The sequence below is a fragment of the Anomaloglossus baeobatrachus genome, chromosome 1, assembly GCF_048569485.1.
Source record: "Anomaloglossus baeobatrachus isolate aAnoBae1 chromosome 1, aAnoBae1.hap1, whole genome shotgun sequence".
Lineage (NCBI taxonomy): Eukaryota > Metazoa > Chordata > Amphibia > Anura > Aromobatidae > Anomaloglossus > Anomaloglossus baeobatrachus.
In genome coordinates, this window is record NC_134353.1 from 335,458,137 (window position 1) to 335,474,548 (window position 16,412).

Here is a 16,412-nt window from a genome sequence, read left to right on the forward strand (position 1 = left end):
AAGAGCTCCGAGATCGAAGGCACCAACCCAACAAGGGGGATAAGGCTTTCCAGCTTATGCGGCCTACAGAAATCCCAAGTGTCAGCCATCAAGAGCATAGCTCCCCTATTTAAATATAGGCAGCGGGACCCTGACACCTTCAGGCCGAGGGGTCACTCAGAAACGTCTAAAAAAATGTGCATGGAGGCAGGCTCCGGACCACTAGGCAATACCAGCGGGGACAGATTCCCGGACGAGCTCCCCAGAGTGGCAGCGGCAACCAGAGACTTGGTTTACTCCTGTGTCAGAGTCTACTTAATGGTTGCACCAACATCCACACAGCCTGAGTGAGTACACTGCTCCCCCGGTGTCCTGCCTGCCTGCATAGCCTGCATCACGCTTTCCTACACATACACCATCCAGAGTCCAGGGGTCTCCCCTACCCGTGGAGGGAACGTCATCTGGCTGCTTCACTCCATCTCCCCCGGGTACTCCCATCAGCAGCGGCGTTTCTCACCTTACCGCGAACCACGGGTGGCATCACGAACACGTCCCCTGTAAATATTCCCCCCTTCCTTTCGAGTGACCGCAAGCCCCGGGTCCGCAGACCCTCAAGCCACAGCAACCCTGGATCCGAGCAGTCCGACTGCTGCAGGGGCGGTACAACAAGTATTCTATCATCCTTAAAATTTGTGATATTTGTTGCCTGACAGAAATGACTTTTGGCCAAAACATTAGATCCATTGTACGTCAAAGGCAAAGTTTATTTTACCAGTCAGTATTAATGAGCAATGACACATGCTATTTAATATTTTGTTCTATGTTGTATAAGCTTCAGTAAATGAGTTTAAAATAAAAGATGTGCCTAATTCATTAACGAGGTCTATGCCTTTCAAAGAACTAGGCACATCTTACTCCAGTGGTGCCTTTATTAAGAATAGTGTACAAAATGCCATTCTTAAAGGCGTTGTCCACTACTTTGACATTGATGGCCTATCCTTAGGATAGGTCATCAATTTCTGATTGGCCGGCGTCTGTCATGCTGCACCCCCTCGCCGATCAGCCAATCTCTGTGCCTGCGGCGTTAGCAGGCGGACAGAAATGCTCAGTTCTAGCGCTGCTCCTTCTTGATAATGGCCGCAGCCAGGTACTGCACATCTGCCTCTCATTGTAATCAATAGGAGGCGGATGTGCAGTACCCGGCTGCTATCAAAAGATTAAGCAGCTCCGGAACTGAGCATTTCCAGCTACCTACTGCCACCACGGGGACCGAGAACAGCTGATCGGCGGGGGTGCGGAGTGTTGGACCCCGGCCGATCAGACATTGATGACCTATCCTAAGGATAGTCCATCAGTGTCAAAGTATTGGATAACCTCTTTAATTAATCAGGCCCATAGTGGTTCATTACAAGCCAGAAAAAATAATGCTATAAAAAATTAAGACTGATGTTTTACACGCTGGTCCCAGTGAAGCAGGGCCTATGTGATGTTAATGGTGTCGGCACATTCATGAATGTTAGTATTGTTTAATAAATATTACCGTAGTTAGATTTGGTGATATTCAGTAGTCATCCCTTTTGCTGGAGTTACTACTCTTTGTATTATCTATCAGCGTCCCAGCAGCAGAGATATTTTTTTCTGGTGAGAGCATTCAATATGTGGTTTGGTAAATGGAGGTATGTATTTTGAATGCCAGCACAATGGGAATGTAGCCTGTCAATATGTCAGAAAAACATCACATGACATTGCAGCTTGAAGCACATTGGTATCAATTATATGTATGAGTGTGGGCTTATTATGCCTGTACGTTTAGTTCTGCATACTCAGTATGTTCCTCGCACTCAGTACATTTTCCATTGTTTTGTTTTTTTATTTTTATTTTGCAGCTTGCCACCCATCCTGCAAAGAGTGCACTGGACCTTCTGATGCAAACTGTCTGACATGCCACCCACATGCAACTCTTACTGCTGGAGTCTGCAAGACTTCATGTCCTGATGGACAGTACCTTAATTTAGTGGGCTACTGTGTTGGTAAGTGCTTTATGTAGCCTAGTTTGTATAAACTTACTATTTTTGTGACATCACACTTAAAAGTGAAATTGATCCATTTCTAGTCCTTATAGAGTTTCAAATGAATATTTTTCATGTTATTACTAGTGCCGCTTGCATTCAACAATTCAACTTGTCCATCTGACGTGCTAGTTTGCATGCAGCATTTACAATTCAGTAGGTTTAAAGGCAGCTTTTTGCTATGTAGTCTGAGAGCAACATGATGTATGGACTGGGACCTGGATTCCTGCAATCTGTCCCTTAATAAGTTGTGTGTTGTTCTTTCAATAAAATCTGTAATTTATCAGCAGGTGATTATCAGTAAAGGAGTAGTGTCTTGTGCTTCCTAGTCCATCCACACCCTCACCACTGATTGGCAGTTTTCTGTAAACAATATATATTAACAAAAAGCTGCAAATCAGTGGTGTGGGTGGGGTTATACAGGGCTTAGCATTTTGAACACTGCAAGATCTGGAAAACAATGATTGTATCAAAACAACCGCAAGCAGATCAGTAGGTGTCACATCGCTGGAATCAGGGTCTCTGTCTCTATTATGCTGCTCTCAGATTACATAGCAAAAATCTGGTCAAAAATTCTCTTTCAAGCAACAAAGTGTGCTGCATATTTATAGTGTATGGTCCTAAACAATTTTATGAATATGTTGCACAATTCCACTTCACCATTATGAGACAAACATGCAGACTATAATTATTTCTAATCCCTATGTCTCTTTTTATTTTGCATAAATGTTTTAGTACAGATAACTTCAGTTTTCTTACTAGCCCATTTTTACTGTTTATATGCCTCTTCATGCGTGTTATATTACATTTTTTCTCCCATAATAAAGAATTATCTACTGCAATTTTTGTTGGTACCATAGGCTCGACAAATTCACATTGTTACAATATTGTTCAAGTTTTTACCGCTCCTCCAGTCTTTAGAAACTCTAAGCTTTTCAGATTTCTAAAAACTGATTAAAATCAGTAATGAGTATGAACACTGTGTACATCATGTTCATGCACATCTACTAATGTGCTAAAGCATGATTTCATAGGCTTCTCAGCAAGTATTGATTGTATTGTATTCCCCAGCTCTCCAGAGGCATGCAATGTTACATCTATTGCAGTACACTAATCCATTTCCATCCATGTCAGAGCATGCACTTTATCAGAATGGACAACAGCCCGGAATTGCTACGCATCCGTCAATTTTAATGGCATGCTAGGCATCCACTTCGGAAATGTAGTGTCAAATGTAATCCTAATTTTTTTTTCCTGTTCCTCAAGGAAGTGACTATACAGAGACTATCCCATTGTTTACCTTGTTTTTCATTATTTTAGCACAGTGTGCCTATATTTTTTTTCTATTTCTGAGCATTGTGCTCTTCTGTAATAAGTAGCGTAAATTTGCATTTAGTGTGTGTATTCTGAATCCGAAATCTGACATATTTAGGACAAAACTTTCAGAAACAAATACAAAAAGATGCAGTAGCACAATGAAAATAATGTAATTGTTCTGGTTAGTTATAGTAGGTGTTATATAAATTGAAACATCCTATAAACGTATTCCTCAAATAGAAATATTTGTATCCAATTAAGTGCAAAAATACAGCAAGGCTATACCGTATTTTTCGCTTTATAAGACGCACCTGATTATAAGACGCACCCCCAAATTTGGTGAAGGAAAAGAGATTTTTTTTTTTTTAATGTTAAATGGGGTCCATCTTATAATGCCAATGTCCCTCTAACAAATCATATAGGGTATATGTCCCTCATAGCCCCCCATTCTAAAATAAGCCCCCTTAATCTGGATATGGCCCCCTTATATTGAATATAGCCTCCTTGTGATGGCACACGTTCCCCTGTGCTGCCTATGGCCCCCTATGGATTGCATACATTCCCCTGTGCTGCCTATGGTCCCTTATGGATTGCACACGTTCCCCTGTGTTAGATAGCGCCCCCATGCTGCTGCCCATGGCCCCTATAGATCGCACAAGTCCCCTTGTGTTAGATATCGCCCCCATGGTGCTGCCCATGGCCCCTATATAGATCGCACAAGTCCCCCTGTGTTAGATATCGCCCCCATAGTGCTGCCCATGGCCCCTATATAGATCGCACAAGTCCCCCTGTGTTAGATATCGCCCCCATAGTGCTGTCCATGGCCCCTATATAGATCGCACAAGTCCCCCTGTGTTAGATATCGCCCCCATAGTGCTACCCATGGCCCCTATATAGATCGCACAAGTCCCCCTGTGTTAGATATCGCCCCCATAGTGCTGCCCATGGCCCCAATAGATCGCACAAGTCCCCCTGTGTTAGATATCGCCCCCAGGCTGCTACCCATAGTAAAATAACACACTCTTTCCTTACCTCCTCCAGCGTATATCTCCCTCCTGTTTCCCTCCGTGCTTCTTTTCCTCTACTTCCTGGTTCTCAGTGCAGTCATGTGATCGGCACAGCAGACTGAGATCTCTGCCTGCCTGATCACAGTGGAAGCAGGGACACGGGGAGAAACGCTGGAGGGGGTAAGTAAAGCTTTTTTATTTTAGAATGAGTAGCAGCATGGGGGCCATATCTAACACAGGGGGGGCATGTACCATCATAGGGGGCGCAGGGACATATAATATGCACCGCTGCTCCAGCCCCTCACTGCGTGCAAATTTCAGCACCACTGGAGATGGACAGCGGCTGTGCATATTATATGAGTGGGAGCAGGAGATCAAAGGCTGCAGCCCGCAGCGTTCACCTGCGCCCGGCACAGTGCCCCCACCTCCCCTGGACCCTGCAGTGTACATATATATATATACCCCCCCCGTATAGTCGGCTTATAAGACGCACCCCCTACTTTCCCCCAAAATTTGGGGGAATAAAAGTGCGTCTTATAAAGAGAAAAATACGGTATATATATATATATATAAAAGTAGTTCACTCTCAGTGCATACTGCCATCTTAAACAGACATTGCTGTAGATTAGGGGTAAATCTGCTTGAAGAAGGGGTAGATTTACCCCCAAGACGTCGCACAAGTGTGTAGGCATCCTTTTCCTCCTTGCAGGGTCTCAGCATGTAGGAATTTCTCCTGTGGATCTACAGCAATGTCTATTTAACATAGCCGTATCCCCGAAAGTGAACTACTTGTTTGTATATATCCTTATTGAGCTGTATTTTTGCATTTTAAAGGGTAAATATATTTCTATTTGAAGAATACATTTGTTTCAAACCATGTGCATAACACATTGTTAAAGTGAACCTGTCACCAGATTTGTCCCTTTATAAGCTGCAGCCACCACCAGTGGGATCTTATATACAGCATTCTGGAATACTGTATACAGTCAGGGCCAGAAATATTTGGACAGTGACACAAGTTTTGTTATTTTAGCTGTTTACAAAAACATGTTCAGAAATACAATTATATATATAATATGGGCTGAAAGTGCACACTCCCAGCTGCAATATGAGAGTTTTCACATCCAAATCGGAGAAAGGGTTTAGGAATCATAGCTCTGTAATGCATAGCCTCCTCTTTTTCAAGGGACCAAAAGTAATTGGACAAGGGACTCTAAGGGCTGCAATTAACTCTGAAGGTGTCTCCCTTGTTAACCTGTAATCAATGAAGTAGTTAAAAGGTCTGGGGTTGATTACAGGTGTGTGGTTTTGCATTTGGAAGCTGTTGCTGTGACCAGACAACATGCGGTCTAAGGAACTCTCAATTGAGGTGAAGCAGAACATCCTGAGGCTGAAAAAAAAAGAAAAAAAACATCAGAGAGATAGCAGACATGCTTGGAGTAGCAAAATCAACAGTCGGGTACATTCTGAGAAAAAAGGAATTGACTGGTGAGCTTGGGAACTCAAAAAGGCCTGGGCGTCCACGGATGACAACAGTGGTGGATGATCGCCGCATACTTTCTTTGGTGAAGAAGAACCCGTTCACAACATCAACTGAAGTCCAGAACACTCTCAGTGAAGTAGGTGTATCTGTCTCTAAGTCAACAGTAAAGAGAAGACTCCATGAAAGTAAATACAAAGGGTTCACATCTAGATGCAAACCATTCATCAATTCCAAAAATAGACAGGCCAGAGTTAAATTTGCTGAAAAAAACACCTCATTAAGCCAGCTCAGTTCTGGAAAAGTATTCTATGGACAGATGAGACAAAGATCAACCTGTACCAGAATGATGGGAAGAAAAAAGTTTGGAGAAGAAAGGGAACGGCACATGATCCAAGGCACACCCCATCCTCTGTAAAACATGGTGGAGGCAACGTGATGGCATGGGCATGCATGGCTTTCAATGGCACTGGGTCACTTGTGTTTATTGATGACATAACAGCAGACAAGAGTAGCCGGATGAATTCTGAAGTGTACCGGGATATACTTTCAGCCCAGATTCAGCCAAATGCCGCAAAGTTGATCGGACGGCGCTTCATAGTACAGATGGACAATGACCCCAAGCATACAGCCAAAGCTACCCAGGAGTTCATGAGTGCAAAAAAGTGGAACATTCTGCAATGGCCAAGTCAATCACCAGATCTTAACCCAATTGAGCATGCATTTCACTTGCTCAAATCCAGACTTAAGACGGAAAGACCCACAAACAAGCAAGACCTGAAGGCTGCGGCTGTAAAGGCCTGGCAAAGCATTAAGAAGGAGGAAACCCAGCGTTTGGTGATGTCCATGGGTTCCAGACTTAAGGCAGTGATTGCCTCCAAAGGATTCGCAACAAAATATTGAAAATAAAAATATTTTGTTTGGGTTTGGTTTATTTGTCCAATTACTTTTGACCTCCTAAAATGTGGAGTGTTTGTAAAGAAATGTGTACAATTCCTACAATTTCTATCAGATATTTTTGTTCAAACCTTCAAATTAAACGTTACAATCTGCACTTGAATTCTGTTGTAGAGGTTTCATTTCAAATCCAATGTGGTGGCATGCAGAGCCTAACTCGCGAAAATTGTGTCACTGTCCAAATATTTCTGGACCTAACTGTATAAGCCCAGGCCGCTCTTTAGAACGTAAAAATGACCTTTACTATACTCACCTTGCAGGCGGTCCAGTCCAATGGGCATCGCTGGTCTCGGTCATGCACCTCCTGTCTGCTGCGATTTCAGTCCTCTTTCTTCTCAGCCCCGTGTGAATGACATGTCCTACATCATCCACAAAGGCCAACATTGCGGTTCTCCACAGGCGGACTTTGACCTGCCCTGCTTGAGGGCAGAGCAAAGTACTGTAATGTGTAGGCACGATGAAAGGTCAAAGACCGCCTGCACATGTGCACTTGATCTGATCTGCCCTCACCAGGACAGATCAAAGTGTACCTGGCCAGGATTGCAATGCTGGCCTGTGTGGATGATGTAGGACACGTCATCCACACGGGACTGAAAAGGAGGATGGCGCTGGACTGAGGCCAGCGACGCCCATAAGGCCCGACCACCCATAAAGTTGTTTTTTACGCTATAAGAGTGGCCTGAGCTCTTATATACAGTATTCTAGAATGCTGTATATAAAAGCCAACTGGTGGTGGCCTCAGTGTATTAGAGACAAATCTGGTGACCGGTTCCCTTTAAAAAAAATAAAAGATCTAGTTGCCAACTATTTTTAGTGATTAAAGTCTCTTACATGGACAGAGTTAAATGAATAGATTCCTGCCTGCTGTAGCCAGTGCTAGGAGTAGTTTTCTACATATAATGTATTTAAAGTAAATCAGATCTGTTACCAGAGTTTGCAATAAAAATTGCAAACAGCAGTAAAAACAGTCATGACCAAATTTTGTTTTTCTCAGACTGTACTGATTCAGTGTATTTAGGTCTTTCAGGTAGCTGTATCTGGGGTTATTGAAGTACAATTATAAGCATTTCATAGGATTTAACACATTGATTGACAAATATGACAAGTTTATCCAAAGACTCAATTTTTACAGGGTTAACCAAATTTTTCAAGTCATCTACAAATCGCCCTGACATGCTGGATATCCACTTCTGGGCTAAACTCTGACTGCTGACAACCCATTCTTGTTTAAAGGGAATCTGTCAGCAGGTTTTTACTATGTAAGCTGAAGGCAGCATGCTGCATGGGTTAAAAGATAGAATTCAGGAATGCCTGTCTTGTCAAGGTCCGATCTGTTGTTTGTTTGTTTAAGCAGCCGGACTTACCATTGGACTGACTACAATGTCATGACCATGGTAGTCCGACACGCCCACTCCTCTGATTGACACTTCACTGTCAATGCACAATCTCTATAGAGAGCCTGGTGTGAGTGGGTACAGCTATAAGGCTAAATCTAAACATTCTGATTGTGTCAGAACAACTGTACCCAGTAATCTAAGTGATACATCATTGGATTGAGGATCTCTTTGCCTACATTATGCTGCACTCAGATAAGGTTGCAAAGACCTTCTGGTAGATTCCCTTTAATTGGTGCTTAGAGTTTATCACAGTTTCTATGGTTTTGTTTGTCCACCCACTTTTTCTGCTTGACCACAGGTTTTCATTGGAATTGAGATCTAACGAGTTTCCTGGCAATTGACCCAGAATTTCAATATTTTGTTCACCTATCCTTTTAGTTATCACTTTTGCTTTATCAGTGGACAACAAAACACAGGAAAAATCCGCTGGGAATCCGTCAGGTCAAATAAAATTTAGCTTTTAATTATTCCATTAAAAAATTCATGACACTGGCATATAGTATACTGACATCATCGGTGGTTTAAAGATGGAAAAAAAACAACGCGTTTCGGCGGCGGTGCCTTCCTCCGCATCGGGTGAAGGAGGTAGGCACCGCCGCTGAAACGCGTTGTTTTTTCCATCTTTAAACCACTGATGATGTCAGTATACTATATGCCAGTGTCATGAATTTTTTAATAGAATCATTAAAAGCTAAATTTTATTTCACCTGACGGATTCCCAGCAAATTTTTCCTGTTTGTTGTCCACTGATCTACTGTGTGGCTGGCTACCATATATCCTGCTTGGATCTAGAGGGAGTTACCTGAAGGTTTTATACAGGCATAACTTTTAAGTGGTGAGCGTTTCTATTTCCCTTTTTTCTGCATGGTTACTTTTGCTTTATGATTTGAACCTCTATCATGCTGGAAAAAGTATTGTTCATCACCAAACAGGTCCTGGATTATTAGGAAAATTTGCTCTTGGAGGATGATTAGATACCATTCTTTTTTCATGGTAGCATTCTTAGGCTACCTTCACACATCATTTTTTTTTCCATCAGGCACAATCCGGAAAAAAACGGATAAAACTGATCCGGCGCCGGATCTGTTTTATCCCCATTGATTTGTATTAGACCCGGATTGGGCCTGATGGCCTTGATTTGCATCCGGCTTTTGACGGATCTGGCGTAATTACTCAATGCGGCGGCCGGATGGAACGTCTCATTGAACGTTTTTTATCTCTGAAAAAAAAGTATCGCGCCGGATCTGGCGTGATTTACAATGGAAGCCTATGGACACCGGATCCATCGCGATGCGGCAAAAAACTGATGCGGCCGCCGGATCCATTTTTTTAAACTGAGAATGCTCCAATTTATTGAAAAAAACTGATCCAGCAAAAAAACTGACAAAACGGATGCAAAAAAAATGGATGCGCCAGATCCGTTTTTTGACGGATCAGGTATACTGGATCCATCAAAAAAAAGGATCAGGCGCATCCGTTTTTGCATATTCTGCGCCGGATCTGTTGCATCAGGCACACGCCGGATTGTGCGTGATGCCAAAAATCTGATGTGTGAACGTAGCCTTAGGCCACATAGCTGAAAAGCAACCCCATAATTGAATGATTTCAGGATGCTTTACTGTTGACAGGACTCATGGTAGTGCTCACCTTTCCTTCTCCGGACAATCATTATTTCAGATGTCCCAAATCAAATAGCTTAAAGTGGGATTTGTTAGAGAAAATAACTTTATAACTTTATCTCGGTCCTCTGCTGTCAGTTTGTCCTTCATGTTTTTCTTGGAGAGAAATAGCTTCTTTGCTGCCCTCCTTGACATCAGATCAGCTTGTAAAGGCACTGATACTTGCATGCTGGGTTCATTTTGGGGTTGCATTTTCTCCAAGGATTTGGGCTCACTTACAATATTGCCAAATAATACTGCCTCGAATAAAGAGTAAGTCGGAGGAACAAGCGGATTGCGCTGTTGTACGAGCGTTGCCTTGGATGTAGAATATTGGTGTCCTAGAGAAGGATAACGTCTGTTTATTTGGACTACACATTTTGAGGATAGTCTGTCCCCTTCAACAGCGAACAATACATTTAAATTTTGGGTCTATGACTCGGATACTCCCCAGATCTCAATCACATTGAAAACGGCTAGTTAATCCTCAAAAACACAAAAATTGTAATACATGGATTAGACATGAATGGGTTGTCATGAGTCAGGATTTGGCGCAATAGCTTATATCTAGCATGGCAGGAAAAATTATAAAAGTCATGAAAAATAAGGGTAAACACTTTAAATATTGAGTCTTTATAAAGTTGATGTATTTGTTAATATTAGGTTTTAAAACTTATGAAATGCTTATAATTGTACTTCATCAAACCTTGCAAAAAACAAACTTTTGTCTGTCTGTAAATTTCTTAGACCTTACAAAGTTGGTATCTTTAAAAGTTCATGTCTGAATAGGTGTAAAGTGGCCTGAATTTTCTTATCTAAATGAGCATTTTATGAACTCCGTTCTAAAATTCTAAAGTTGTGCCGTTTTCACAGGAGACTTTTGAGGTTTTGTACAGATCATTTTTCAGCAGTTATCTCATTATTATCACAGGCAGGGTTACACTGAAAGGTAACAATGATAACACATACTTCACTATATACCGTGTACAGAATTATTAGGCTATGTGCGCACGTCGCGTAAAAACATGCAGTTACGCTGCGCTTTGTAGCGCAGCGTAACTGCATGCGTCCTGCGTCCCCTGCACAGTCTATGGAGACTGTGCAGGGGCCGTGCGCACGTGGCGTCTCAGAGCGCAGTGCTTCGGCTACTGCCGAAGCGCTGCGCAAAAAGAAGTGACATGTCACTTCTTTCCTGCGCTTTGCCGGCAGCCCCTGCTCTGTCTATGGCAGGAGCTGCAGGCAGAGCGCATGGAATCGGCGCTCACTACGGACATTTCTGCAGCGATCTAAAGCGCACATGTGCTCTTCAGATCGCTGCAGAAATTTCTGCAGGGCTTGTACGCAACGTGCGCACATAGCCTTAGCCAAGTTGTATTTTAAGCCTGCTTTACACGTTGCAATTAGTTGTACAATCGCATTTTGCATACGGGATCTTATGAGATCACACGTAGGTCGTTCATTTGCTGTCACACGAGCGTTAGTAGTCTATGTTAAATTGATCAATTTTATGTGCGATCCTTTAGATCATGTGTTCTGTGACGTATGCATTGGGCATCTTTTTTTTTTTTTTTTTATTTATTGACTTGCCAAGCGTGTGTAATGTGTAGGGATGCGTTTTTACTATGTCATCTGCCATTCAGCTCTGCTACATGGCCGCTAACAGCAGACACAGACAGCCATGTAGCAGAGCTGAATGGCAGATGACAGCAGACACAGACAGAGCCGCACTGTCAGAATGAACTCGGGTGAACTTCCCCCGACTTCATTGTCATGCTGCGGCTCTGTCTGTGTCGCGTCCTGATTAGTGGTCACCTGTGAATGGCTCATCGGTGACTGCTAAACTCCTGAGTAACTGAATTGAGCAGCCCTCTCTCATATACTTACCGATCCCCGGCGCGGCGCTGCACGGCATTCACACTGCTCCGGCAGCGTGTACTATTTTGAAAAAGCCGGCCGCCCATTAAACAATCTCGTATTCCCTGCTTTCCCCGCCCACCGGCGCCTATGATTGGTTACAGTGAGACACGCCCCCACGCTGAGTGACAGGTGTCACACTGCACCCAATCACAGCAGCCGGTGGGCGTGTCTATACTGTGTAGTGAAATAAATAATTAAATAATTAAAAAAAACGGCGTGCGGTCCCCCCCAATTTTAAAACCAGCCAGATAAAGCCATACGGCTGAAGGCTGGTATTCTCAGGATGGGGAGCTCTACGTTATGGGGAGCCCCCCAGCCTAACAATATCAGCCAACAGCCGCCCAGAATTGCCGCATACATTATATGCGACAGTTCTGGGACTGTACCCGGCTCTTCCCGATTTGCCCTGGTGCGTTGGCAAATCGGGGTAATACGGAGTTATTGGCAGCCCATAGCTGCCAATAAGTCCTAGATTAATCATGTCAGGCGTCTCTCCGAGATACCTCCCATGATTAATCTGTAAGTGACAGTAAATAAACACACACACCCGAAAAAATCCTTTATTAAAAATAAAAAACACAAACATATACCCTGGTTCACCACTTTAATCAGCCCAAAAAAGCCCTCCATGTCCGGCGTAATCCAGGATGATCCAGCGTCGCTTCCAGCGCTGCTGCATTGAGGTGCCACGAGCTGCAGCAGACACAGCCGCTCCTGTCACCTCCACACAGTAACTGAAGACAGCCGCGCGATCGGCTGAGCTGTCACTGAGGTTACCTGCTGTCACTGGATCCAGCGGTGGCCGCCGGTAACCTCAGTGACAGCTCAGCTGATTGCGCTACTCACCGTCACTCCTCTCACCTCCACGCAGCAACTGAGGTGAGTAGCGCGATCAGCTGAGCTGTCACTGAGGTTACCCGTGGCCACCGCTGCATCCACCGCTGGATCCAGTGACAGCGGGTAACCTCACTGACAGCTCAGCCGATCGCGCGGCTGTCTTCAGTTGCTGTGTGGAGGTGACAGGAGCGGCGGTGTATTCTTCAGCTCCGGTCACCTCCATGCAGCAGCGCTGGAAGCGACGCTGGAGCATCCTGGAGTACGCCGAACATGGAGGGCTTTTTGGGGCTGATTAAAGTGGTTAACCAGGGTATATGTTTGTGTTTTTTATTTCTAATAAATGATTTTTTCGGGTGTGTTTGTTTATTTACTGTAATTTACAGATTAATCATGGAAGGTGTCTCATAGACGCCTGACATGATTAATCTAGGATTTATTGGCAGCTATGGGCTGCCAATAACTCCTTATTACCCCGATTTGCCAACGCACCAGGGCAAATCGGGAAGAGCCGGGTACAGTCCCAGAACTGTCGCATATAATGTATGCGGCAATTCTGGGCGGCTGTTGGCTGATATTGTTAGGCTGGGGGGCTCCCCATAACGTGGAGCTCCCCATCCTGAGAATACCAGCCTTCAGCCGTATGGCTTTATCTGGCTGGTTTTAAAATTGGGGGGGACCGCACGCCGTTTTTTTTAATTATTTAATTATTTATTTCACTACACAGTATAGACACGCCCACCGGCTGCTGTGATTGGGTGCAGTGTGACACCTGTCACTCAGCGTGGGGGGCGTGTCTCACTGTAACCAATCATAGGCGCCGGTGTGCGGGGATAGCAGGGAATACGAGATTGTTTAATGGGCGGCCGGCTTTTTCAAAACAGTAAAAGCCGCCGGAGCAGTGTGAACGCCGTCCAGCATCGGGGATCGGTGAGTATATGAGAGAGGGGGATAGACTGACATGGACAGAGAGTGAGGGACAGAGATAGTGACGGACTGACAGAGATTAGTGAATGACAGACATTGTGAGGTGCTTCAGAACGCAGCTTTTCAGCTGTGCTCTGAATCGGACCTTTTTTAAGCTGCGGTGCAGAGCGCACACCTGCGCACATAGCATCAGACATCACAATCGTATGAGGGATGTCACACGTTACAATTGACTAGGTTCGTGCAACAAAACGCTCAATTCTAGACAAAGATACGATGTGTTTGCGATCAACGGTTTTGCATTCAATCCTGATCGCACGTAGATGTCACACGCAGATACCTCACAAACGATGCCGGATGTGCGTCACTTACAACTTGACCCCAACGACGGATTGTGAGATATATTGAAGCGTGTGTAGCGGCTTTAGAGGATTTTTTTCATTATTGATCAACAACTATATTTTCAATCAACTCAAAAGACTCATAAATATCAAATCTTATAGAAGGAGGCTGTGGACAAAAAAGCGCAAATAGGGTCTTACCCCGATATATGTGGGGTGGGAAAGGGGGAGTAAACTCACTCACCTGATGTAGTTGTGACAGTCACAACTACTATTAGTGCATGTAAAACAAGATCCACGGCTGCAGCCACCCAGTGGCAGACATCAGAGAACAATAGAGAAGGGTGTTCAATTGCCGCGCCAACAGATCACTCATTCAGATGATGAAGACCAATGTCACTTTATTTTCATACAGGTCTACGCGTTTCAGGAGCACCTGCTCCCTTCCTCAGGACCGTCAGGTTAAAAATAACATCAAATCTGTCCCACAGAGATCAGACACATCATAAGTAGTGAAAATGACGTTATAGGAACATCCCTCTTCAGAAAAAAACCGGCGGGAAAAGGGTGCCACGTTGTCAGCTATGACGTTTACATGGAAACAATAGAAAAAACATCAAACACATGAATGTCAAAAAACACCTCTCTAAATTGTGAATCACACCAATTACATGTTGCATGAAAAACGGGATGTGTGTAAAGAATAAAATACATCACGATAATAAGTAAACCGTGTATATGCATGACATGTCCATATAATATGAAAAAAATGAACATGAAACAGTGTAGAACCCGGAGAAGTACGGGTGCATGAAACATCAAGTGCATACTGTGCTTAAGCAGAGATGGAAGAACGTCAGCATCAGTCTCTGCCGCCACCAAAGGGGAATGAAACTCAAGTGAAAAACGATGTGGATTGAACCTCAGGTAAGAGCAAGTGTAGTTGAGTGTGTAAAACATGGGAACATAGAAACCCCGACAGTAATAGCTCACGGGCAAAGGCTCATGACAGCAGTGTACTATAGGGCAAGAGCGTGGGAAAAAAAGGTCTGAGCATGCGCCCAGGATAAGTATCTGGAGCCGACAGGTCAAACAAGTTCAAGACCGTGGGAACCAATCTACAGCGCATGCGTGGCAGCCGAAAAATAAAGCAGATGCCGAGAAGTGTAGATAAAAAGATGGGAAAGATCCCAGGAACACCAACAATACAAAAATAGAATTAATATATAAGGAATTGAAGAATTGGAGAAAAAGAAAAGAAGCAGAAGAAAAACGAATAATCCTTTGATGCCATAAAAATCACGGATAAATCAATCTGTTAAGTCCCATCAACCAAGAGAAACTAACAACGTGAATAAGGGGATCTAATCAAAGAATACACTACAACCATATAATATACAAATAAAACACAGAAAAAACACAGAAAAAAAACGGGACAAATTGCATATATATCTGACTGTATATATAAAAAATTATATACCACAATAGTGTAAAAACATATGTACACCTATATAATTGCATATGTCATATAACACACACTATAATGAGAGGCCCATATATAGAGCACATGGGCCCAGGTCCATAGAGGACAATGATAATAAAAACTATGATCAAAAATATGTATATAAAAAAAAAAATATATATATATATATATTTTATATGTATAAAAATATATATAATAAAATTAAATAAATATAAAATGAATATTAATATCCCATATCTGAACGGCCAAAGGTGAGATATATATAAGTTATCGTAGATAAGAAAATATAAGATAAAAATAGTTAAAAATGCATAAAAGGAAGGGAGGTAAAAATATCCATATGTATATATGTGGAAAATAAATACAGTTTAAAAACATGATAAACAATGTCAGTTAAATAAATCAGTTACCTCATTAAGGCCCCGAGGTTTTAAGGTGTTGAGTTTATAGATCCAGTAGGTTTCTTTTTTATTCAAGATCTCCATCCTATTGGGATTATGAGTGGGTATCTGCTCGATTGGAGTGACCTTTAACTCAATTTTTTTGTTATGATATATAGTAGTGTGCCGGGATAATCCATGTAGCATATATCCCACCTTGATATTGTGCCTGTGAGAATTAATTCTATTATGCAGGGCTTGGGTCGTCCTCCCTACATACCGCTTATTGCAGTCACACTCGATCAAATAGATAACATAATCTGATTGACAGTTAAGGTGTCCTTGTATAGGGAAAAAGGTATCTCCCAGGTCAGACCCAAAACTGACCCTACCATGTCGTATCGATTTACAGCATAAACAATTTTTAGCCATACATCTATAGCTTCCCAAAGGTTTACTGGTACTAATAATGTTGGAAGGACTCCTCAATCTGCTTGGTGCCAACTGGTTCTTTAAGTTGGAGGCCCTACGAAAAGTGATTCCAGGGAGGGGGGTAAAACATTCTTGAGAAAAGGGTCATTATGGAGTACAGACCAATGTTTCTTTAGTATTCCCCTAATAGCATCACTATCACAACTGAACGTGGTAAGAAAATTCGATGAAAAC

General features: G+C 43.0%; 1 protein-coding gene across 1 annotated transcript in view; it reads left to right on the forward strand.

The window, feature by feature from the left end:
* Positions 1–16,412, forward strand: part of FRAS1 (Fraser extracellular matrix complex subunit 1) — a 724,001-nt gene that overhangs the window by 471,959 nt on the left and 235,630 nt on the right. Inside the window, exon 20 of the mRNA XM_075352182.1 lies at positions 1,866–2,009. Coding sequence (XP_075208297.1) covers positions 1,866–2,009 — 144 coding nt within the window. The remainder of the gene's footprint in view (positions 1–1,865; positions 2,010–16,412) is intronic.